At 38.6% G+C, this 25,721-nt stretch overlaps 3 protein-coding genes and 1 non-coding gene across 5 annotated transcripts; 3 read left to right on the top strand and 1 right to left on the bottom strand.

Annotated features, from left to right (window-relative positions):
* The first annotated feature begins 1,173 nt into the window (after nucleotides 1-1,173).
* LOC140951615 (serine racemase-like) lies at nucleotides 1,174-8,908 on the top strand. 2 transcript variants are annotated; one of them, XM_073400904.1, is made up of 6 exons: nucleotides 1,174-1,289; nucleotides 1,554-1,725; nucleotides 4,037-4,270; nucleotides 5,888-6,013; nucleotides 7,140-7,311; nucleotides 8,598-8,908. In XM_073400904.1, exons 2-6 carry the CDS (start codon nucleotides 1,555-1,557, stop codon nucleotides 8,888-8,890), a joined length of 996 nt encoding a protein of 331 aa, XP_073257005.1. In that variant the 5' UTR covers nucleotides 1,174-1,289; nucleotide 1,554; the 3' UTR covers nucleotides 8,891-8,908. The 2 variants fall into 2 exon arrangements, with proteins under 2 accessions (XP_073257005.1, XP_073257004.1); XM_073400903.1 differs by having other exon boundaries at nucleotides 1,217-1,337.
* Nucleotides 8,909-12,400: 3,492 nt separating this feature from the next.
* Nucleotides 12,401-18,368, top strand: LOC140952505 (serine racemase-like). Its single transcript, XM_073401928.1, has 5 exons — nucleotides 12,401-12,682; nucleotides 15,240-15,473; nucleotides 15,826-15,951; nucleotides 16,537-16,708; nucleotides 17,672-18,368. Exons 1-5 carry the CDS (start codon nucleotides 12,512-12,514, stop codon nucleotides 17,962-17,964), a joined length of 996 nt encoding a protein of 331 aa, XP_073258029.1. The 5' UTR covers nucleotides 12,401-12,511; the 3' UTR covers nucleotides 17,965-18,368.
* On the bottom strand, nucleotides 17,099-17,171 carry Trnat-ggu (transfer RNA threonine (anticodon GGU)). The gene has a single exon. It is a non-coding gene; the product is annotated as a tRNA-Thr (tRNA).
* A 1,451-nt stretch (nucleotides 18,369-19,819) lies between the features above and the next one.
* LOC140952336 (serine racemase-like) lies at nucleotides 19,820-25,255 on the top strand. The gene is made up of 6 exons (XM_073401756.1): nucleotides 19,820-19,923; nucleotides 20,094-20,274; nucleotides 21,624-21,854; nucleotides 22,418-22,540; nucleotides 23,456-23,627; nucleotides 24,813-25,255. Exons 1-6 carry the CDS (start codon nucleotides 19,847-19,849, stop codon nucleotides 25,103-25,105), a joined length of 1,077 nt encoding a protein of 358 aa, XP_073257857.1. The 5' UTR covers nucleotides 19,820-19,846; the 3' UTR covers nucleotides 25,106-25,255.
* Nucleotides 25,256-25,721: the final 466 nt, after the last annotated feature.

The raw sequence follows: 25,721 nt of genomic DNA on the forward strand, positions 1-25,721 counted from the left end.
ACTCTTTATTTTTCATCTTTCACAAAAGCTAAGGCGAAGGTTTACAATATTTCGAGTTCATCTTCATCGTTGTCGCTGTCAAAAGTGATGTCAGCTCAGTTTTGTTCAGTTTTGAATTTTTTTGCACCAGTGTTGAAATAAATTTGTTCCAGTTGTCACCACCAACTGTGTCATAATCGCGTTAATTTCCTTTATTATGAAACTCTACCTCCATTAAATTCGCATTAATTTACGTCGCGTTAATTTCCAATACCTTAATTTCATGGAGCGTTAATTTCCTATAATAAGGTAATAACGACGCGAAGTAATCGGATGAAATTCAGGCTAGTGTGCAAGCACTCCGTATGTTATTGCTCCCCCTACCGCAATATCTTTTTTTCATGTCAGCGGTCACTCGCATTAGTAAAAGTTAACCAGTTTTCAATCAGCACCAGCGCGCTTTTCATGAATTGATGGATGTTTTTATCCAGGACAGGGCTGAGTTTTAATATAATGTCCATCAAATTATCATTTGTCCATCCCCAACATGCTGACAGCTCCTTCACTGGTACCCATCAACGTTTACAGCTTTGGTGTCATTATCTGCTGTAGTCTCGTTATAGGAAAGATGACGCAAAGATTATATCTCCTTGTTTTCTCGACATGAACATTTTGTAAATTTTAAACTAAAAGTCGGGAAACGTTAACCAAATTAGCAAAAATTTAGTTATTCTAAAAAAACGTGTCTGCCACTTTTGATCTCTTATTTTCGTTTTTAAGTTGTAGTATTTCTTTCCCACCAGTCACTAGCCACCCGTCACCCGTCACACGCCACCCGCCACCCGTTACCCACCACCCGCTACCTGCCACCCGCCACCCGCCACCCGCCACCTGTCACCCGTCACCCGCCACCTGCCACCTGCCACCTGCCACCCGCCACCTGCGGAAAAGTCCTGCCGTTGTGTTTTGTGCGCTCTAAAATAGGCAGAAAACCAGTCGTTAAAGCATTTTCTCTAGACCTCGAGCAAAGAGACCACGCATGGGCTCCTGGACCACGTTTTCAGTTACTTTCTCGGGATTAGAGGTATTTTGCAAATGCTACGTTGTAATTTTAGACCTCCATCACGAAGGCGACCTCGGGTCAATTCGAATTACATCATGCGAGCAACCGCTGACACGATAAAAATGATATTGCGGAAGGGGGTCACAGAGTCGTTTCCTGTTCTTGTCTGTTCTGGTTGGTTAGCGTTCTAGTTGGTTGGCGTTTCGAGGATCTTTGGCTTTCATAGGAAATTTTAAGCTGTGTGCAGGTACAGTAAACAAACGAATCGCCATTTGAATGCCTGAATGAAGGCTAGGTTGGTATTGATGGCCTACAATAGCATACAAAAATTCTAATCAATTTTTGCTCATCCTCGGTGTAAAAACCTGTGAAACTCATGAAAGTCGCCACTGAGAAGTTAACACAATAGGGCCAAGGAAAATAATAGCTAGAAAACAAAGAGAAACTCCACAGGTTTTTACTTTGAGGTAAACCCTCAAGATTTTGAATTCTCAATTCAAATTTCATGAAGGATGGCGTCCAGTGATATTGAGGTGGACTTGGATGAAGTGCAAGAAGCTGCCAAAAGAGTCGCACAGTACATAAATAGAACGCCTGTGATGACCTGTTCAACTCTTGACAGCATGGCTGGAAGATCTTTACATTTCAAATGCGAGCTCTTCCAAAAAACTGGATCTTTCAAGGTTAGTTCTTGATTGTATGGGTGCTTGTCTGATGGGCTGTTCCATTTTTTTGCCAAACCCCCCCCCTCCCCCCACCCACCCTATGGATGAGCAGATTTCTACCACCTCACGGTTTTGTCGGAACCCTGTGAAAAAACCTTTCCCACCCCCCTCATTTTTTGTTGGTCCCTTTCAAAACGGATTTCTACAAGTTGTCTGCCAGGGATACTCATCCATAGGGTGGGATCGGAATAAAAATGGAATGTACGTCCCGATCCACAGACAGATATCAGATACGACAACTGCCGCTAATTTTTAAAAGTGTTTTATGCACAAAAGGAAAGTGTCATGCAATTTTTACAATTACTGTACACAATATCTACATTCCGTTTGCGGGGGCAGGAACGTGTGACGAACCCCTAAGAACGCTTGCGTGGGAGGCTAGGTTTTTTGTTAACAAAGAGAACAGTTGTTCAAGAAGTGTGGACGAATGTATGGTGTATTTGTCTTTGTGGCCCTTTAGTCATGTAATTTGACCCCACCCTCGTAATACGGCCCCCCTGTTGATACAGGGATCCACTGTATTCAGGAGCTAGGGCTTATAAATGGAGGGGCTTAAAAGAGTGGGTTTATACCGTAAAATTCTGAAAATAAGCCCTTCCATGCATAAGCCCCTCCAAATATAAGTCCCCCAATCCAGTAATGCAAAAAACCCTCCGTTAAATCACCCCTCCAAATATAAGCCCCCCAGGGGCTTGTACTTGGAAATTTGCCCTCAAATATAAAGTAAAACAAAGCAAAAATGGTAAACTTACTTCCAACTATGAGACTAACCCAGTCGGTTTTGAAACGCAAATTCTCCTCCATAGATAAGTCCCTCTGAATAAAAGTCCCTCCAAAAATAAGCCCCTCGAAAAGGGCCTTTGAAAAATATAAGCCCTGGGGCTTATTTTCTGAATTTTATGGTAACTGGAATAGAAAAAGCGCATCAAAACAAGCTATAGCAATGCTGATCAAAATATGTTTTGGTGGAACCCCACTTTACGACCTAGAAAATGACGACCTAGAAAGTGACAACCTAGAAAACGACGACCTAGAGAACAACTACCTAGAAAGTGACAACCTACAAATTGAAAGCAATCTCAAGCTAGAAAACAATGATCTAAAAAGTGAAGTTCAACTGAAGTCAACTTTAGTTATAGCTTAATAGAAAAGAAATTACTGCGCTTGTCTGTTCACACTGAAGTCATGCCAGCCCAGCTCAGTATGTTGCTGCTGCAGTTAGTATCAAATTCAAATCTACATTCCTGAATTCAGCAGTGAATTTTTCACAATGACCTCTTGGTATTGCATTGGCCAGATTGGAAAATCTTTGAACAGGTAACATGGCTACAAAGACTTATATAATATTAATTTAAGAAAACTGGGCAGACAAAAATTGTATTACTTACTTGGATCTTATTTCACGTGTGAATTGACTGCTCATTCCCACACAAAATTATACACATACAGACATGAATCTGAAATCTGCAAGTTTTAATGAGAACTTCTCTTTTTAATCTTGTCAAAGTTCTTTTACTGTTAACATCATCTTTTACTTTGTGGTGATAACAAGTTCTGCCATAACATATCGATCCTCTGTCCATTGTCAACAAACCTGTTTATTTCTTGTTCGTAAATCATGGACCTTGCTTGATTAGTACCATCATTATGCCCGTTCTTTACCCCCAAAATTTTGCATAACCATTGTTTCGAATCTCTCCTGGGTACTACAGTCGTCCCAAGAGAAATTGAAGATAGTTGTTCTGAAAAACTTTTTTTTTGGGGGGGGGGGTGGTGGTGGGGGATAAACAAGGTGCATAAAAAATGGTCTTTGTAAAAATGGTGAATTACTGCCTAACCAGTATTTCAGACCTCCTAACTCTTGCAATTCTGCCATGAGTCTCACAATTTTTTTACTTTTCTCACAGCCTCACAATAAGACTTACAATCTCACAACTTTTGGAGAAAAATCATTCTGAAATGAAAACTATGGAAATTTAATAAGGAATGTTAGTGCCTCTTTGAACCTTGATGGCTGCACTTTTTGTCTGGCATTTTTGGCCATGAAAAGTTGGCTTGTCTGGAATAAGTTTCATACTAGTGATTACCTCTCAGTAGAATCATCAACAAAAGCAGCATCTTGTTTATACAACAATGACCATAAATCGGGAAAAAATAGAATCTCACTCTGGATTTCTTTTCACGAGTCTCCAGATTTTCCTTTATAAGGGGTTGGCAGGCCTGGGTATTTACAGAATTAATCACATTATTTTACCATTTAATTTTTTAGATCAGAGGAGCAACAAATGCTGTTCTTCAGTTAATGAGTTCACTGCCAGGGAATCAGAAACCTATAGTTGTCACTGCAAGCAGTGGCAATCATGCACAAGCTCTTGCACTAACTGCAAAGAAAATGGGACTTGATGCTTACATTGCAATGCCATCCAATGCACCTCAAGTAAAGAAAGATGCTGTTAGAGGATATGGAGCAACTATTATTGATTGTGGCCCTAATGCGTATGAGGTATTTAAGACATAATCTGTAAATTTGACCCAATAGGCTAAAACTAGAGCTCTGTATATATATTACAGATCAGGCAAATTTGATTTCAGGTTAATTTTGACTTAACCTAGATTGATTATTAGTTTTATTTCCTTTGTCTCTTAACCCTTCTGGAAGAAAAAGAAAATTGAGAATAAATCTGGGTGAAAAAATTTTAATCTGAGATCAAATTTGACCGGTAACATACAGTATACATCATCATATATCCTGTGTCTTGAAATTATAAGCTTTAAATCATTTCAAACAGATTCACATATCTACTGAACTTTCAGTTCAGCGGTATATAAAAATATTGTATTTATGGTGAAGTAATATGATAGAGGCTGATATATACTGTACATCAGCTACAGCTGTACTTTGAAGATACCAAAATTTTACTTTCTGTCACTGTTGCAATCTTCGTGTAAATGCAATGTCAATAAGGGAATGTCTGACTGTTCTTTCTTTCCGTGTCAGTTGAAAATGGTCAGGTTGCTAAAGTTGTCCCTGGTTGGTTGATGAACAAAACCATGTTTTTAATCCCTGGACAGCCAATAACAATCTTTCACCAAGCAGTATTCATTTTGCTCCAGTACACAAAGTTCCTCTATCATTCACTGGTACAGTGAAACCTTGACATAACGAACCTCTATACAACAGAGTCCTCTGTATAACGAATGATTTTCTTTACCCCAGTAATAGAACCTTGTTATAATGAATTACCTCGTTATAGCAAACTAATTTTGCCAGTCCCTTGGCCCTTCGTCATATCAAGTTTCCACTGTAAAACATTAGGGCCATTTATATGAGGAAAAATAAGATGCGTCTTACATAGGACGCATCTTAAATAAGACGCGAACTTTTTGTATAAGCGGCACATTTCGTCTAAAATAAGACGCGGCTTAGCTAAGACGCGTCTTATTTTAGAATGGCCCTTAACACCTGTTCTTAGATAAGACGCGTCTTAGCTAAGACGAGAAAAACTTCGTATAAATGACCTTCGCGTCTTACATAAGACGCAAACCCATAGTACGCATGCATTAATTTTTGGCGCGCCACGTTGGATTGACGTTGCTACGGGCAACATTCACATGAAAACGAGTCAAGAACAGAAATAAGACGCGAACCATTTATATGAGCTGTTCTCGTCTTAGATAAGACATCCTCGTATAAATGGTACAGTTCGCGTGTTATTTTCCCTCGTATAAATGGCCCTAATGTATTTGTCTAGATAATATCCATACTCCTCTCATGGAAAATTTTTTGTTTGAGCCCCGACCCCCACCCCTCTGAAAATTTCATGGTTGAGGTTCCTATTGTCTGTTTCAAAGGTTTGCTTTTAAGACCCTCTCCCCTTAGGAAGAGCCTGGAACCACACATTCTATAGTCCTGATAAATTCAAGTCTTTCTGATAACAATATTTAGGGAAGAAGATTATTTTGAAGGCACAGAATTAAAAGCATGGCCATGTATGGGTTATTTAAAATGTCCACGGTGTACTGGCAATGTTTTTGTTCCCCATTTGTGATAAAAATCAATGTAACGATTTGTAGTTTATTTGTTGGTGTTTTTTCAAGTAATGATTTGTATCAATATCAGGCAAGAGATGCAGCTACCAAGAAACTCATTGCAGATCATGGCCCACATGCATATCTTATTCCCTCATCTGATCACCCTCACATTATAGCAGGCCAGGGTTCAATTGCTGTTGAATTTCTGGAGCAGGTAGCTAGCTTTTTTATATATCTATATACCTTATTGGAACTTAATTTAACGTTTTTAGGGATTGTAAAAAAAATCGCGAAATTTAAGACCTGTGAAAATAAATCCTCGAGAAATAATACCCATATATAAATTTCAAATTGAGGTAAACATGTATTAGTAAAATCCAACTACTGGTCTATTATCAAGGCTGCGCTCTGATTGGTTGAGCTACTACTAGGCTATATGTTATAGCCCACTAGTAGCGAAAAGCACGGGCTTTTTAGCGGCAAAAAAGTCTAGCTTTTACCTAGCTAGAATTTTTTATTCTCAATATTTTTTACCAACTAATTGGATTTTACTGAAACAATTATTCCTCTCGCCCTCATGGCCTCTGAGTCAATAGCCCATTCGGCCTACGACCTCATGGGCTATTGACTCACAGCCCATTCGGGCTCGAGGAGTAATTGTTAAATAGCAACATCATATACAGGATATATATATTGCGAACTGGTTTCACTGGTAAATTCCATTTTGTGTCTTCAATTATGAAATAATGTTAATTTGCAAAGATTGCACACATTGCTTGTTCTAGTCTATCTAATAAAAGGTTTAGACTTTTTAAAAACATCAAAATGAAGTTGAGAACGCTTGATTCGCAAAATTTAATGCCCTTTCTTCATATTTAAAATCGCAAAAATAAAACCCCGCGAAATACTTTCTCGCCTGAATCGCGAAATTAAGTACCCGCGTTGACCAACATCATTTATTGATTTTGTCACCATCGTGGTAGACTACGAGTAGTCTCTCTTTTTCCTGTAGTCCGTCGAGCAAAACGCGAGACACGCAAATGGTCACGCGCGTGACTGATGGCGCGAGATGGGAGAGGCACTCTCTTTCTTCTCGGGCTACCGCCCTCGTTTCGCTCGTCTCGCTACTTCGCCGCTCGCGCGCGCGTGCACTCCCCTTACTAAATCTGAAGAAAAAGAGAGACTGCTCGCAGTCTACCATCGTGGTTCCGTAGCTTACTAGTGATGTATGTTGATGCACTGTGATAAAGTCAAGACCAAAACTGAAGTAAGAATCCTTATGCAGCATCAAGTCTTCCTGTTGCTAGTCATTCTTACATGTATTTTTATTTTGTCTACAGGTCCCAGACTTGGATGCAATTGTGGTTCCTGTCGGCGGTGGTGGAATGCTCAGTGGGATTTGTATCGCAGCCAAAGCGATAAAGCCTGATATCAAGATCTATGCTGCTGAGCCTTTAAATGCAGATGACTGTGCAAGGTCCTTTGTTGCAAAAGAGAGGATTCCTCTTACAAGTAAGTTGAAAATGTGCCTTTATGTACAAAGCAACAGTGTTAAATGCTTATAACCGCAAGTTTTGAAATGTACGGGTCATTGGTTCAAATAAATTGCCCGACGAGTGTGGTAATCTTTTGACCATACGAAACAGAACTACTGCATTAAACGAAAGAATATCTTCTGCAGTCTGATCTACATTCAATGGATTTATCTTTGGTCCTCTGCTGAATTAGCGTTGAGCGCTTTTTGAAATCCATTCAACTGAACTGTGAAAGAATGCTATTATTACCGGTATGTATAGTTGTGAACGTTGGTAAAATATGGAGGGGAAGAAGTGTATGAGAATTGGAGGGGAGTTATTACAATCTAAGGACCTTTCCAGGAGGCAAAGATAGTCAGTTAACAGCTTGCCGTTCGGACAAGCTGCATGTAGCTAACTTGTACTAGCCCAAAAGTCATCACAAGTAGCCCACAAAAACTTTTTGATGAGCAGGATTGCTTACAGTTCTTATATAATTTGAATTCCACCCCAAAATTAACTTTCCCAATGGGCAATTTAAGAAAAGAATTGACTAGCCTGATAGTAAAATCCCCTAACCCCGGTCTATCGGACACAACTTTCTTTGGGTGCTGCTGTCGATTTATGGTTTCAAAATTGTGGAATACAATGATTACAATGATGAACATAATTAACCCCCACTTGAATATTGTTGTGATGTCCACACTAAACACAAAGTTGCGTTTTCAAATATATCCACTTCAAAGAGTGTTTTCGGAAAGTTTGAGCTCGGATTTGTATGAACGGTCGTCCTAACCGTAAGAATAAAGTCACGGTTTAAAATTTATCCGACGTAGTACAGTGTAGACAGTTTCTCAAAGGCCAGAAATCCGTTAGCTGTAATCCCTTTTTCGTAACCTGTATGAAGAGAAGAGTGAAGAGTCGTGGATGAGAGAGAAAACAGACGTGCCCTCTTTACAATACATTTTTAACATGTGAACAGTAAGCTCGGACGTTAGCATACAAAACAGGCGTTATTTTTTGCGTTTGTCAAGGAAGAAAAGGCAAGCGCGTGGCGTGCTTTCAGCACGGCGCGGACAGAGGAAAGGAGATAAGCGCGGTGGGGTAAACCACGAAAGAAATATGTACAGGACGTCCCCCGCCCTGCTTGTCTCCCCCTCCACGTCCCCCCTCGCGCTAGTCTTCGCTCGCCTGAAAAACGCCGGAAAATGTGTCATGTTCTCAAATTGGAAAAACGAATTGTTGTGGACGAAGTCTAAACAGCTGTTTCCTTGTTCCTCTCAGCTTCTCCCAACACTATTGCTGATGGCCTTAGAATAGGCTTGGGCAAAAAAACTTGGCCTATCATACGAGACAACGTGACTGACGTCATAACCGTAACGGAGGAAGAAATAATCTCTGCATGGAGGCTGGTCTGGGAACGAATGAAACTGATGATTGAGTCGTCTGCTGCTGTAGGCGTGGCAGCGGTATTATCAGAGAAATTTCAAGCCCTTACTTCCGAAGATCTGAAGAATGTTGGGATTATTCTGTGTGGTGGAAATGTAGATTTGGAAAATCTGCCCTGGAAAAAATAGCAGCTTTCATTTATCCACTTGAAAGAAAGTGAGTTAGATGTCGAACTGTTTAGAGAACACAAAAAGTCTTGATTTTATGAAAGTTTTAGATCTTCACAAGAGAGTATATTTTTTCGCGGTATATACACGGTTTCAGAAAACACATAAGTTATTATTACTATTATTATTGACAGATGAACTATTATATCGTTCCTAGTTTTTTTGGCAAATTTCTATAATGAGAGTCGTTGTTGTTTTTTTATTTGTGTTATCTCAAACAGAAAATAAACTTGACATGTCTAACACTAGCCAGTTACCTTTTAACTGAGTTGGATATTTCCTCATATAATTACTGTAAGTTTTCAAGATGGCTTACTTAATTTTCCCGACCGACATAAATAATATGATATCAAACTAATTCTTTCGGAAAAGAGAAGAAGTGCAGTGCAGTATTTCAGTTAGAATAGACTGTTCACAGTCCCCTGTTTTACCGTAAGATCGTCGAGATCGAGCGCTTTGCGTTGCGGGCTGCCATCTTGCGTGATTGTCAAAACTAGAGCTATAATGCCCGACGCCCGCCCCCTAGATACATTTGAAAATCAAGATAGCCGCCATTAATGGTAAGACGCGCTATATCTTGACGATCTCACGGAAAAATAGGGGACTGTGAACAGTCTACAGTTAGAAGTCTTAAGGATCGGATCAGTTTGCTGTTCGGTATATTTTTCTACAGAGTCAGTTCTGTGTCAATGATCCGGCTTCTGATCTCAATTTTTCTGCTTTTTAATTTGTAATTTTCCAGTCTATTTATGTGTCAAACCACATGGCCTTCTCCGCCCCACAACTAGTGACCTATTCTTTCTACAAATGGTGAACTATTCTTGAATTTGTGTGGTACAATATTCAAGGGCGGATTTAGGGGTGGGCCTAGGGCGACCCGGCCCCCCTTTTGTGGTTTATTTAATATTTCAGCATTATATGTTCAATATGGAATCCAGACATTTGCTAAATTTAAGCGTCCAGAATGTACTAGATTGCAACTTAGAGAACTTCAATCTCAAAAATTTTCCCGGAGGAGCATGCACCCGAACCTCCCTAGAAAAGTGCGTCGTTCCCAGTCCTGATGGGCGCTACCTCGACCACATTGCAACTGTATACTATATCTCTAGGCCCCCTCTATCACAAAATCCTCCGTCCGCCCCTGCAATTCGCTTTTAAAGTTCTGTTATCATTAGGTTAGAGTAATCATAGTAATCCACTTTGTTTTCTTTGTCGCCAAATTCAATCTTCGTTGTGAGGCCGCATAATGCTTTGTATCCCACAAACCTTGTTGATATGAGTAGCCATAAAGTTTGCTGTCAAACTGGCTCACTTTTGCGAGTTCGGAATGCAACGATAGACATTATTGAAAACTGAAACATTGTTGTGATTTTCACATTGTTATCACTTGAACATAGCATAGTACGAAGGAAGGTGGTATATAAGGTAAATAAAAAAAGGGAATGAGTTAACGATAAAAATGTAGGAATATTTAAACGGAGTTACACGAGAATCAACCTGATAAATATAACAAAGGGGAAATTGCGGAGGTTTTTGTTTATTATCGGTGATGAAATGTGTCTGTATCTGTGTATCTTAAACACAATATTATAACAAATCAAAAGCTCGGCAACCAAACTTTCGTTCTTCCGACGTTTGGACGATCGTCTGCGCAACCACATAGCTATGAGAGGCCGCATAATGTAATTGTAAACCTTGTTGACACTAGCGTCCACGAACTCGCACAAGAGAACCTGCTCGCAGGCTTCTGTCAAACCAGCAACCAAGATCCTTGTCTTAAAATGTCTTAAACAGGAGCAATTTGATCGAGGCGGATGAAGGTAAATGAAAACTAATGGGGAAGACGAAGGCATCGATGAACTTAAATGAAGGCTAATGGGGGAGAATGAAGGTGAATGAAGGCAACTTAAGGTTGGTGGGGGTAGATGAAGATGAATGTAGATAAATAAAGGCTAATGGGGGTAGATGAGGTAAATGAAGTTAAATGACGGCTAACAACGTTAGATGAAGGTGGATAAAGGTAAATGAAAGCTAAAAGGGATCAGGTGAAGGTGGATGAAGGTTAGTGAAGGTAGATAAAAGCAAAAGGTAGATGAAAGCGGATGTGGGTGGATGATGTAGATATCTACTGCGGAAGTTGAATGAAAGGTTGGTCAAGCTAATGCGGGTATCGAAGGCGGATGAAGGTGAATGAATGTTACTGGGGTAGATGAAGGTATTGAACAGTATTTAATGAAGACTCATGGGGTTAGATGTAGGTGAATGAAGTTAAATGAGGGCTAAGGGGGTATATAAAGCTGGATGACGGTAAATGAAGGTTAATCAGGGTAGATGAGGGTGGATGGAGGTAAATGATGGTTGTTGAATATATATGAAGGCGAACGGAGATGAATGAAGGTTAGTGGGTGTAGATTAGGCGGATATAGGTGAATGAAAGCTAATTGGGTAGATGAAGGGGGATGAAGGTGAATGAATGCTGTCATAAGTCTTCATTTATTGGTTAAAAAAATGATTTTCATGAAACCTTCGACATATGCTCGTTGTCAAACTGGTTGTTACGTTAATCTGTCATCTAGCCAACACAAAACAAGAGGAGCAATATAACAACTCTAAGCGAAGGTATCTGCTCGTATAAAAACTTTTCATAAAAAACAGAACTGAAAGGAAAGTAGTACAATTTATTTGAAAATCCTGGCATGTTTCCGATTTCGTCAAAGAGGTATGAAGCCTTTTATCGAAGAATGATTGGCTAAAACTTTTCCATAAATTAACTACGGAGGTAATGGGAAAACTCAGAGAGCAGAATTTATAACAATAGGTTTTTTTCTTCTGAAAACACTAATTCAAATGAAAATACTTAATTAGCAAGAGAGGTTTTACCGCAGAGATGCACCAAAATGGGACATATTCCTTGTTCCGAATTCATGTCAGGAAAAACTTTCTATCCATCATCGAATAGACTTAAAAGCTAAACTATGGGTAGTGAAATAAGTTACTAAGATAGTCGGCAAGAACGCTTAAAACGACTCACTTCAAATATGCATCGGTAGCGTAGCAAACAGCACAACTGGCTGATGTGACAGAAAGAAAGACACTGAATTGGTAGCAAGTCAGTCTCATTTCACGAGGATGTCATTTGGTCGGTATCGATACCAAGGAGTGCAACAGCAAGTAAAATGAGTCAAATTGTTTTAACGATATTTTCCTTCACGTATTAATACTTTTCAAGCTGAAGAATCTTGTAATAACAATTTTTAGTCAAAACATGCGCACTACGAAGATTTTTCATCTCTTCAAATTTTTCTTGCTTAACAATGAAAATGGATGAATGCAAATGAAGGCAAATGATATCGTATACATGTATATCTCTATGTAGCGGATGATCTTGTTAATGCGCACCTCTGCGATCCTTGGCGTTTAACCCTGGCTTTCACAGAGCGCAAAATTCCAAGCTCTGTTTCGGTACATCAAACAAGCGAATCACCCCTTTGTATACTTGAATCAAGGATTAATTGATATCGATGGCGCACAAGAGCGTTCAAAAATTCGAATAAATTTTGAATGCCCAACTCAAATTAAAGGATGGCGTCCAGTGATATTGTGGTGGACTTGGATAAAGTGCTAGATGCAACCCATAGAATCGCACAGTACATAAAAAGGACGCCCGTAATGACCTGTTCAACTCTTGACAGCATGGCTGGAAGGACGCTTCATTTCAAATGCGAACTCTTCCAAAAAACTGGTTCCTTCAAGGTAAGTTTTAGGGAGCAAGGCTGTCGCATTGGTGAGAGCACTCACCTCCAACAGTCCAATCAATGTGGCCCGCATTCCAATCCTGGAGTCGATACCTTATATTGGTTCTCTCCCTTGCTCCGAGAGGTTTTTTTTTTCAGATACTCCAGTTTTCCCCTCTGCCGGCAAGAACCGGCCAACACTTCCAAATTTCAATTCGATCTGCCCCTCACAGACACGTTTAAACGAGTTCGTAAGAACGCCTACGTGTTTCGTGGGTAAACAAATTACAATAAACAATTACACTTAGATTGTACGGGCACCTGTGGTCCAGGGACAGATATCAGATACTAAAGGAATAACTCAGTATTTTAATAACAGCTCAAGCATCAGTGGAAAGAATGAAAACGACCAGGGGAATGCTTTTCTAGTTTCTTCTAAGTCCTGTTTACAGGCTACTTCCAATAAAATCTCAGTTAATGTCTCACTAAGTCTAAAATACTCGGTTTCATATCTCGTTTTGAAACATGATAAACTGGTGTCCAAGCCTGACATTTTGAAGGATATGTGAGTAAGGCCACATAGCTCAGTAATAGGCCATTTGCACGATGGCATCATTTTACTACTACGACCGGAATCCTTCAGGGTATTGCTTTCTTGTGCAAATTAAGGCTTTTGTTATATGAAAGGACAGGAAAAACGAAATGAATTCTGGTCTTAGTAGTAAAAAGACGTCATCGTGCAAATGGCCCATTCTCTATTTTCCAATTGCTCATAATACACTCTGTTTGCCCCCAAATTCTGCATAAACCATTGTTTTTAAATGCTCCTGGGAGTATTGCATTTTCCCAAGAGCATTTTAAGACAATAAGTTATGCAAAATTTGGGGGGCAAACAGAGTGTATTATGGGCAATTGGAAAATAGTCAATTGACCTCGGTGTAGAAATTTTTTATGGCTGCACTACGGCTTGATAAATTGGACTCGATTCGGGTCCATGGGAGTAGTTCGCTATTCCGGGTTTTTAATTACTATCATATTACAAAATAATGATAGCTAACGATCGCGAGTGATAACAACAATTTAACAATACGCTATACAATCAAGAAAAACGACGATCTGCTATAAATTTCACTTTTTATTTTATATCTTCTAATTTTTTTTAAATTACCGGTAAAAAAAGTTGTGGCATTTGCTAAGGTGGAAATTAACTGCAACAACGCAGTTCGCTATGTAACATATAAAAGAGAAAATTATAAAATTTGAGGAGGAACGAAATAGCTGAATTGTGAAGGAGAAGGAAGGGTAGTGTGGTAAGTGAAGAATTGTGTTGAGTGCCAAAAAGAGCTGGTTTTAGGGTTAGATACATTATGCCCGCATAAGTTTCATGCGGCGGGGAGAGAGAAAAGGTTTACTCTCCCCCCGCCGGGTGTCGCCTTTGCTCGCGTGGAGTGATTCTCACGCGCGCTCGCGTTTCGCTCGCTCTAGTATCCCTGAGGAAAAATGGGGGACTACTCGTAGTCTACATCAGAAATGGATCCTCTAACACGTGTTTTCAATTTGCATCACATTCTTGGCATATTTCTAGAGGATAATGCAAGTGTATTCAGCAATTGGTATTAACACTCTAGTATTAACCTGAAAATAACATTTTTATGCATATGAGTTATTAAAAAAAGATTTCAAAAAGATGAAATTCGGTCATGTTGCGACAGCCATCACTGAACAGCGATAAGGATCAGAGTTGACAGTACCATAGAGATGTATTATGTTGCAGTTTACCCACATGATCACTCTGTGACCATCACTAATGTACTTTCTAGCAGCCGATGATGATCAAGTGATTAATGAAATATCCACATAAACTCGCATTTCTCTGAGTGAAGTAAAATATGTCTGATGTCTAATCTCGTTGAAATACAAATCCAGAGGATGAAAACAATAATTCGAGTTAAATTTCTTTTTTCCTGTAGAAGACATTGCTTGAAGAACAACAATTTAGCAAACCTAGAAGGTTTTAATGAGATATATAAGAGGCAAGATAAAGACCAACAAACTCGAAAATACTAAAAATAAATAAATAAATAAATGGATAATACTTAACCATATAAAATGCCAGATATAGCTACATAATCTAAATAGATGATACTAAACTATATAGAAATAAAAGATATAATTATATAATCTAATCTAAAATTATCAAACCAATTAAATAATGAAATGATCAAGAGTCTGCTGTTAACTCAAAAGTTGCATATGTTTGAAAGATTTCACTGCGTCCGTTTGTCGTAAAGACAGTGGTAAACTTGTTTTCTCAGAATAAATTCTTGTCAAACGTCTTATATATTAAGACTATTATGTTAATTCTATTAGTTATTCTAACTATTTCAGTGCTCCCCTCTTTAAACAAAGTGTATTATTATTATTACAATCATATTACTTTGAATTTATAAGAAGTTCTACTCCATATTGATTCTCTGTAAGAAAATGATAAATTATTTTACAAAAGGCTATTTTAACAATTATTTTTATTATTTACAGAATTAATTAGAAATTATTATATTTATTTGTTTGTTTAGATCAGAGGAGCAACAAATGCTGTTCTTCAGTTATTGAATTCTCTGCCAGGGAATCAGAAACCTACTCTTGTCACTGCAAGCAGTGGAAATCATGGTCAAGCTCTTGCACTAACTGCAAAGAAAATGGGACTTGATGCTTACATTGTCATGCCGTCAGGGGCACCAAAGATGAAGAAAGCTGCTATCAGAGGATATGGAGCAACTATTATTGATTGTTTCATTAATACCTATGAGGTATTTGAAATGTAAAGTGTAAATTTAACCCAGACGGAGCTATGTTTATATTCTAGCTGTTAATAATTAACTGTTATCGTTAGGGATTTACAAAGAGATTCACAAATCTACTGAACTTTGACTAAGTTACAGAATACTTCCTTATATAATATGCATTGATAGCAATATCAGCTAATATCAAGCTAAATTATAATTACTCAAGTGATTATAAAGGTTTGTGTGCTCTGATTGGTCGAGGATTGAGTCATCGTATGTAGCTATCACCCCGAGAGTGGTGATTATAGTTATAGTCACGGATCAGTTGATGTTATTATTCAGTTTGTCAAGTAATGATTTGTCTCCCTTATATCAGGCCAGGTGTGCAGCTACCAAGAAACTCATCGCAGACCATGGCCCAAATGCATATCTTATTCCCTCATCTGATCACCCTCACATTATAGCAGGCCAGGGTTCAATTGCTGTTGAATTTCTGGAGCAGGTAGCTAGCTTTTTTAAATATCAGTCTAATGTATAGAATAAGCCAAGGCTAAACGTGACGCCCCCGATTATATACTTGTGATAAAAGCAATTAACGATAAACTTGGAAACTCAAAGCCAGTAAAAAGAAATCTACAAAACCCTTCTTAACTTGAGTAGTCTTCTATTTATCTTTAAGGGAGAGGCTGGGCGCTTTAACAATAAGTATGATGGGTAGAATTATGCAGATCGAGGTTTCAACAGATGATTTTTCTTCATTGCGGATGCTCCTCAAAAAGTAGATAACATCCATCTAGCAATATGTTTTTTACTTATTCTTGCATGCATTTATTCTTCCGGCAGTGTTAATCAGAAATTCAGCTACTTCGTCTTCGAATAGCCGTGAACACAATTCCGAAGCAAATATACCATCGTTCATCTTCCTTTCCAAGCAAATATATCATCGAATCAGTGGCATATTGCTCGCATCTTCCAAATATTGTAATAAGCACCATTTTTTGAGTAATTAGCTATGGATTTGAGCTAATCCAGAAACGGCGAAATAATCATATTTGTCAGGGGGCTTCCGTATTTGCATTGTCCACAGGTCCCAGACTTAGATGCAATTGTGGTTCCTGTCGGCGGTGGTGGAATGATCAGTGGGATTTGTATTGCAGCCAAAGCAATAAAGTCTGACATCAAGATCTATGCTGCTGAGCCTTTAAATGCAGATGACTGTGCAAGGTCGTTTGTTGCAAAAGAGAGGATTCCTCTTACAAGTAAGTTGAAAATGTACCTACATGAACAAATGTTCATTATGCAGTGGAAAATGATTGAGTTCAATTTATGTGCAAGTAGTTAAAAGTATGTCAGGTTAATAAAAAAATATGAAGTTGAAGAAGTCTATGGGAAATCACAATCACTATCTAAGGACATTTCTCTTTTGAAATCTGTTTAATCATCGTTTCAATTACAAAATGCATGCGGTGACAATCAACTATTCAGACTATTCAGTTTGAACATCGAACATTGTCATGATGTTACATTGATGTGAAGTATATATGAAATAATTCATTTTGAACTGCGGTTGTAGATGAAAGTGAAGAATGATCATCGCAGTAAATTTTCCAATTTAAGCAATTGGAAAGAAGAAGCCTGAAAAAAAATCAGGGCTTCAACGGGATTCGAACCCGTGACCTCCGCGTTACCGGTGCGTTGCTCTACCAACTGAGCTATAAAGCCACACATTGGGAGCGAGGTCAATTTATTGAGTTCATATCTCCCGTAAGGAGTGAAATGATGTGAAGTATATATGAAATAATTCATTTTTCAGGCTTCTTCTTTCCAATTGCTTAAATTGGAAAATTTACTGCGATGATCATTCTTCACTTTCATCTACAACCGCAGTTCAAAATGAATTATTTCATATATACTTCACATCATTTCACTCCTCACGGGAGATATGAACTCAATAAATTGACCTCGCTCCCAATGTGTGGCTTCATAGCTCAGTTGGTAGAGCAACGCACCGGTAGCGCGGAGGTCACGGCTTCGAATCCCGTTGAAGCCCTGATTTTTTTCAGGCTTCTTCTTTCCAATTGCTTGAATTGGAAAATTTACTGCGATGATCATTCTTCACTGATGTTACATTGCTAACACGTGAACATAGCAAGGTGTCAATGGTGGAAAATGGTGCATTATTGTGGACGGAGACTAAAACATTGTTTCTGACTTCTTCTCAGCTACTTCTAACACTATTGCTGATGGCCTAGATACCTGCATTGCTAAAACGACCTGGCCAATCATACGAGACAACGTGACTGACGTCATAACCGTAACAGAGGAAGAAATAATTTCTGCATGGAGGCTGGTCTGGGAACGAATGAAACTAATGATTGAGTCGTCTGCTGCTGTAGGCGTGACAGCGGTATTATCGGAAAAATTTCAAGCTCTTCCTGCGCAAGATCTGAAGAATGTTGGGATTATTCTGTGTGGTGGAAATGTAGATTTGGACAATCTGCCCTGGAAAAAATAACAGCTTTCAACTATCCACAAGAGAAAGTGGTTTATATTAGCTGTCATTATTTTTAAAGAACACTAAAGCTCTCGATTTTATGAAATAATCTTTAATACTCAGTTTTAATATTTGATCTTATCGATAATGTTTTAAAGGAAAGCATGAGTTTGGAGACAACATATTTTCAGCTATAAATATACGAATTCAGGGAACACAATTTTTTTTCACAGCTAAGCTATCGTTCCTAGTTCTATGACAAGTTTCTTGAATGAAGGTCGTTATTATTTGTTTGTTTTATGCGATCCTAGCCAGTAGCCTGCGAAAACATCCGTTTCTCCTCGCTCTTCGCCGCTTGGGACGTTTCGCGTGGAAGAACGTCTGGTTTACCTTTTAACTAAGTCGTGTTTTTCTCAGGCACACAGAAAAAAACTCGCGAAGACTGGAAGAACTTGGTTTTTAAGAACCTGTAAGGCTAAAATTTGGCAGTTAGCCCTCGATCCTCTACTATAAAAGAACCTATTTAACCTAAAATTGGAATCAGGTTCTCATTTTTTTCTTTTAAAGATTCTGTATACCTGGGGAAACGATAAGTGAACATTCAGGATCCTCTTTGGAGGCATAGGTGTTTTATCACCCCTGCACTAACTGCAATGTAATGGTATACAGATGTTATATAAGGAGTAAGCTGCATACCACTAAATACTATTAACTACCTTAATTTTTTCTTCAGAAAATAAGAACCTAAGAACTTAAATAGCCTAAATTCTGTCCTAAAAATTACCATTTATGCAAGAACTTGTTTTTGCTAACTTGGGTGAAAGCAGGTTCATTTAAAATTTAAATTAAAATTTAAATTACTGTACTTCAAATGTTCTAGTAAATGTGTGGGTGTTGTACAATAGACTAAGACAGTGCCATCAGCATACAAAAGCGTATTAAAATTGCGAGTAACGGTGGGTAAATCGTTCACATGAAGCACAAATAAAAGAGGTCTGAGGATCGATCCTTGGAGCACTGTAACAAAAATCGATCTGGCGTCTGAGAAAGCTCCCTGGAACCCAATAACCTAAACTCTACCTTGAGTCAGCAAACCACTCGTACTCTTGATCTACGATATCCAGGGAATAAACCTTCTTTGACAGAAGGCAATGGTTCTACCCCGAGTTATATAAAACAAACTACCGGTAACTACTCGAATAACAAGCGACCCGAACGACATCGTAAACGCTAAAAGCCGTGCATCCGCTCACAGATTTTCGAGCAAAAGAGAGAGTGCTCGCATTCTAGTAGCCTGCGTAGCAGGCGCTTGGAAGTAGTGGGTGAAGGAGAGAACGGGCGCGCCCGAGGGAGACACGCAAGGCAGTAACCCCTACGGTTATTTTCGGCATCCCACATGCCGTGTATACTTTCAGTCCCGAATCCCACCTCCCCCCCGCCAACATTTTTTTTGTCAAAATCCCGAATCCCCGCTGTAAAGACCAGACTCGTACCCACTTGCTATTTATGTGTTTTGGGGGTGAGAGAAGGTTGTTACTAGGTTTAGGCGCGCGAGGACTGATGGAAAGGGACGAAGGAAAATTTTTTTATTGTTCTTCGTCCCTTCCATGGGGTCTCCATGAGTCCCCGCGCGCCTCAACCTACCCTCGATCTTCTCTCACCCCCAAAAAGGTACGAATCATTATATTTAAAGACTACAAACGAACTTTAATACCGAACATATAGTGAAAAAGAACCCAGTCCCGCAGCCCAGTCGCGCGGTCAAAAATTTCGACTGTGATAAAAAGCCCACGGTATTTCTTTTCAGTGGATTTTCAATCTTTCAACTGTTACTTCGTATAGCAGAATGGAAGGTGAATCGTTACCACGACTTTAGCTCGAGGAGAGTTATTCGAATGTATGAATGGTACTGACGGTAATCGTCCTTAGAAATCTAACCAGAGTTCGAAGGGCGTACTCATGTGTTCAAGATTTAGGCAGGTAGCAAGCGATTTCTTGTAACCCTCGATGCCTTATAGAAGTTTGCAGGAATCGAGGGCTAGTCCACAGCTTTAATTGTGAAGTTGGATTTGATTGAGCCTTAAAAAGTAGATACAAACTTTGCAATATTTTTGTACTCTGGAATGATTCATATCTTTTGAATTTTGCAGAATGGCTTCACCTTCAACCAGTGATGCTGTAATAACCATTCAGGATGTGCAAGATGCAGCTCAAAGAATTGCACCGTATATACACAAAACACCTGTAATGACCTGCTCAACTCTTGACAGTATGGCTGGAAGATCACTGCATTTCAAATGCGATCTCTTCCAAAAAGTTGGTGCTTTCAAGGTTAGACTCTGAAGTGAGTTACATATCTACAGGAAGTACTGGAAATGAACTGCAAGTCTAATGGCATTCCACATAATATCCCTGCTCACCTACACCCCACCCCCCCCCCCCAAACCAACACGGTAGGCGAGATTTTAAGATAAGCTATTAAGCCCCAGGTCTGGTGGAGGTGATGCTGAACAGTATTACTGTAGATCTCAAGAGAGTGGAAAATAAATTATTGAATCATTTCAGGATGTTTGGAAAATCCTGGAGGATTGGGGATTTAAAATTCACAGATTAAATCCAACCATCATAGAAATCTGGGATGCCTAGAGAAAAAAGAAAAGCTTATGGTTCTAGTTTTCCAAATGATTCCTGATTAGAGGGGTATCCGGCCCCAACGACGGTTTCCCCCTAAATACATTAATAACACTTTTTAGGCTATCCAGAGTATTTTTAGATGTCTAGTAATGCATTAGTGGAGCTATAGAATTTGTATCTGTTCGGTCATCCTAGGGGAACTTGAGTCTTTTCAAAATTACAAGGGCTTCGGTACTATTTTTCCAAAAATTTTAGATGCAATTTAACGTATTACAAAAGTGGGACATTTTCTGATTTCTCTCTCCATAGCATTTTTCAGTGTGAAAGTTTTATTTTTCCTTTTCTCTACAAAAAAAATAGCCAAACTTGGGAAGTGAAATGTGAAAATTAAACTTCAGAAAATCGTAGGGAATTTATTAGAAAAGCTTCAAAAATTGTACATGAGTGCAACAGTCATCTAGGAAATATTAGCCGTCCTCAAGTAATAGAAAATTCTAGCCAATACCTGCTTCTCTAAACAGATATTTTACAGAAAATAGTCATTGGGTGCCCTTGTATTTATGCCACTGGAGTATAGGCAATTCTATGACCTCTGGAGTTTACAGTGATTTTTTCTTTTACTGACAATACTTGCAGGACTATATGGTAACTGGCTGCTAAATAGTTGGTGAGCACTTAAAAAAATTGGACTGTAAGGTTAGGCTTTTATACTCCACCACCAAACATTTCAAAGAAGCTTCAAATTTTTTCTACACATTCACCATGTGAAAGTGAAATTTGTCATATTTGCTCTCATATTTGTATTATCGGTTTCTTCAGTTAGGATCAGTGATCAAAATTCTTTTTAATAATATTATATATATATATATTTTTTTTTTGGGGGGGGGGGGTGGGGGGCGTGGGATTGGCTTTGGGTTGGCTTTTGCTTAACCCTGAAGGGGATTTTGTGTCGTATTGTTTTCCATTTATGTTATATTTACATGTATGTACCTTATCAGCAAATAAATAAATAATAAATAAACATTGCCACATTTTTGTCACTCCAGATAAGAGGAGCAATGAATGCTGTCCTTCAGTTGTTGGATTCACTGCCTGAAGGCCATAAACCTGTTCTTGTCACTCATAGCAGTGGCAATCATGCACAAGCTCTTGCACTTTCAGCAAAAACTATGGGACTTGAGGCTTACATTGCAATGCCATTAAATGCACCACTAGTGAAGAAAGCTGCTGTTCGGGGCTATGGAGCAACAATTGTTGATTGCGGAAACTCTGCTGAGGTGTTGCTTCTTATTTGTAGTTTTAGTTAGAGTTAATTAAAAAGGGTGGGAGAACATGCACAGGGGAGACCAATTATTAATGTCTGTTTTTCAGAGATGTCTATCTTAAAGAGGTGTTCATTGCTGTGTATGGCTTATAATAACGAGTTCTTTTCCTGGTAATGGGGTTGAAGCTGAGAGAATCCACCACTTTTCCTTCTTTTTCTCTTCTCCCTCCACTTATAGACACTATGTGTGATTGTAGTCTGTACTGCCCCAGTGTTAATTTTTGTGGGGAGAAGGGTTAAGGAAGGTGCATGAGGGGAAAGGTTATGGATTAAACAGTAATTTGATCAATTAAGTCACCTTGCAGACTGGTCAACTATACAAAACAAATTATGGTTAACAGAAAGCTAGTAGCTTATGTGAGTTGAAATATCTCACATGCATGAAATGTCTCTTCTTAATTAATCCAAAACCATAGTCAGGAGTGAATCTACTTTTTAAAGGTACATATATGCCATTATTAGATAGTCTCTTGTGGTAAAATGAAATAGCTGAAGCCTTTTGTTTTATATTCGCAGGATAGGGCATCAACTGCAGAGAAAATTGTAAAGGAGACAGCTAATTCATTCCTCATTCCACCATTTGACCATCCTCACATCATTGCTGGCCAGGGAACCATTGCTGTGGAACTACTAGATCAGGTTTGAACCTTCAATCAAGCTTCTATAGCCTTAGCTAAATTATAACTGCAGTGGCTGAGCTGCCACCATTTCTTTATAATTTTTAAATTATGTACGGGTACTTTCTTACATCTGTAGAATCTCGATTTCTCAGGCCCTTGGTTTTTGAAAAATTCCTGATAATTCGAACCAAATGTAAATTCCCTTCACCAGTCAAACATTGTAATTTTAGCCTTGAATTTTCAAACCTCCTGATAATTTCAATCAATAATTGGCTTTTCCCCAGGTGGTGCAAATAATAGGGAGTCCGCTGTTACAGTAACTGAGAACTTATTCTAATTTTTGTGTTGTATGAATTTCCATCAGAGGTTACTTGAAGGAGTAATCTTTTTTTCACAATAACTGAGAGATTTCTCATGCGCTGATTGGTCAAGAGCTATGTTTGGAAAGAGTACAGACCATGGACATTATGTGTTGGTTGCGCAATTTGTCTTTCTCTTCCAAGTACCTGCAATTTTCCGAGAAACTTCAACAGAAATGGACATAAAAAACTATCAAATGTTATGGTAAAAACAAATCGGCAACAATTTTCCACGGTGTATACTATCAAAAAATGATGTCAAAATGTTTAAAACTTTGCAGTAAAACCACTCGCCTATGGCTCATGGTTCCACAGACGTTTTAAACATGTTAACGTCATTTCTATGGTTGATAAGAGTACAGACCATGGAAAATTGTTGTCGATTTGTTAAATGTGGATACATGTATACATGCATGTGCCTAAAGACTCCAAATTCTTTGTTTACAACCCCGTTGTACATCATGTATCCATTGGAAAATCGTACGTTATGGTACTTATTTCTAAGAATTTAGCTTTTCTTGTCAGGCAACTGTGTGCATGGTCTTCTGATTTGATATCACAAGTTCTCATGGCAGGTTCAAAACTTGGATGCCATCGTGGTTCCTGTTAGTGGTGGTGGAATGCTCAGTGGGATATGTGTTGCTGCCAAAGCACTGAAGCCTGACATTAAGATTTATGGTGCTGAGCCTCTCAATGCAGATGATTGTGCAAAGTCATTTGCAGCCAAGAAAAGGATTCCTCTTCCAGGTGTGTGCTTAGAACCACCTGTAGCAGCAATAACCTGCAATAAATAATTTTATTAGGAAGTTAGAGTTTCTAAGAGGCAGAAGTGTGATCTATTCAGTCAGTTTAAAGCAAAGCAGTACCTATACTGTAAAAATGCTGGTTATAAGCTCCCCAACTTCTAAGCTCCCCTAACTCAAGGCCTATGTACCATAAACCAAAAAATACATCTGATTTTAAGCCGCCCTCCAAGTGTATTAACCCTTTAAGCCCTAAGGGTGATCAGCATCAAATTTCTCCTTGTAACATCAAAGCTTTGTAAAACAGAGTGGTCATGAGAATTACGGACATGATCACACAAGATGAATTTGCTTGATATTTATCAACTTCTCCCCACTACTTCTGTAGCAAATGAATAGGGGCAGCAAATGAGGATTCAAATTTTGATCTTAGGGTTTAAAGGGTTAAAATATATATTCAGTTTATTTTGAGATTTTGTAGCTTATAATTAAAAACCAATGTATTTTGATTAGCACTGTTATAACTTGCTTCAAAGCGCTTGTTCTATTCTAGTTTTAAGTTCCCCTGAGATATAAGCCCTCGTAAAACCCCTTATAAAGATACGTATAAGCTTAGGGCTTATAACTGGCAGTTTATGGTAAACACCAGTCACTGACCTGCAGTCACCTCCAAAGTAAGGTCTTCTATTTTAAAACAACAACAACAACAACAAAAAGATGCCTTACCTCTTCCCCCTACCCTATATTCAGACTGTTAAATCTTAATCATGGAAAAGGTATTGATCTTTAAGGAAATTCTCCACATGACTACTATTTTACTGATCTTTTCAAAAACATGCGAATTCTGAAATTTAAAAGTCAACTGACGATTGCATTCTTCGCTGCCATCAATCATCTTAACGGACCTCTTAGGAAACAAAACTATACTTTAACAGGTTCAAAAGGATGTGTTTTCTGATTTGTGATTAATGGATTTTGATCCGTTTTGTGTGTTTCAAGTTTCATTGCTTGTGATCGTAATTATGATTGACAGCAGCGAAAAACGCAATTGTGAAGGCGGCTTTTGAACTTTAGAGTTCGCATGTTTGTGAAAAGCGCAGTAAACATATTGAAAAACAGTGTGAAGAATATCTTCAATTCAATTAGACCTTGAACGTTAAAGAAACATGTAAAACTTTATCCTCAACAGGACCTCCTGACACAATAGCTGATGGATTGAGAACAAGTGTAGGTCACTTGACGTGGCCAATCATAAGAGACAATCTGACTGATGTCATAACTGTAACAGAAGAAGAAATAATCTCAGCAATGAGGCTGGTCTGGGAACGAATGAAACTGTTAATTGAGCCCTCTGCTGCAGTGGGCGTGGCAGCAGTATTAACAGAGAAATTCCAACAAATTCCTGCACAGGATCTTAAAAATGTCGCTGTTATACTGTGTGGTGGAAATGTGGACCTTGATAATTTACCATGGAAAAAATAGCCTTTAGCTTGCGCTTTTCCACAGAAATTTTCTTCATCCTAGCTCTCATTTGCAAAAGTCACTAATGCACAAAATGAAACCTTTTTCTTTAGGTATTTAAGATTCCATTTAACTATCTTGCTTACATTACAATATCCAATGAATATAGACACCAAGGCAAAGGACAGAGACTTAGAAAGTTACATTAGAAAGTTTCCTTTTCTAGAGGTAGGAATTTTAAATAGTTTAGCTAGAACTGTCATTTGTGGAAAAATGTCTATTTTATGGAGGTTCACATGCGAGGTTCAGTGCACACTTTCAGGTTTCCTTCATATAGTAGATTAAAATAGAGTTTTTATATGAATTATTGTCTTGTTCAGTTAGGACCAAGTACTGGAGCATTCCGCATGTAAGCGGTTTCCCCGAAGAGACTTTCAAGCAGTGTGCAAAGAAAGTAGTGTCCAATAACCCGGGGCTTGTGGATTTTGCTATCGGGCTAGTGAATGCTGTTTTTAACTTCCCGACGGGCAAGTGACCTTTTTTGAGGAATTCGAATAAGAAGAACTGTGAAGTCAATTCTGCTAGTCAAAAAGGTTTTGGGGCTAGTTGAAATGACGCCTGAGCTAGTAAATGCTAG

This window comes from Porites lutea, chromosome 11 (genome assembly GCF_958299795.1).
Source record: "Porites lutea chromosome 11, jaPorLute2.1, whole genome shotgun sequence".
NCBI lineage: Eukaryota > Metazoa > Cnidaria > Anthozoa > Scleractinia > Poritidae > Porites > Porites lutea.

Coding starts and splice junctions, on each gene's coding strand:
- LOC140951615 (XM_073400903.1), top strand. Junction 1,726..4,036: donor AAAAAACTGGATCTTTCAAG/GTTAGTTCTTGA, acceptor TTAATTTTTTAG/ATCAGAGGAGCAACAAATGC. Junction 7,312..8,597: donor AGAGAGGATTCCTCTTACAA/GTAAGTTGAAAA, acceptor TGTTCCTCTCAG/CTTCTCCCAACACTATTGCT.
- LOC140952505 (XM_073401928.1), top strand. CDS start 12,512: ATGGCGTCCAGTGATATTGTGGTGGACTTGGATAAAGTGCTAGATGCA. Junction 15,474..15,825: donor GTTTCATTAATACCTATGAG/GTATTTGAAATG, acceptor CCCTTATATCAG/GCCAGGTGTGCAGCTACCAA. Junction 16,709..17,671: donor AGAGAGGATTCCTCTTACAA/GTAAGTTGAAAA, acceptor ACTTCTTCTCAG/CTACTTCTAACACTATTGCT.
- LOC140952336 (XM_073401756.1), top strand. CDS start 19,847: ATGGTACTGACGGTAATCGTCCTTAGAAATCTAACCAGAGTTCGAAGG. Junction 20,275..21,623: donor AAAAAGTTGGTGCTTTCAAG/GTTAGACTCTGA, acceptor TTGTCACTCCAG/ATAAGAGGAGCAATGAATGC. Junction 22,541..23,455: donor CTGTGGAACTACTAGATCAG/GTTTGAACCTTC, acceptor TTCTCATGGCAG/GTTCAAAACTTGGATGCCAT.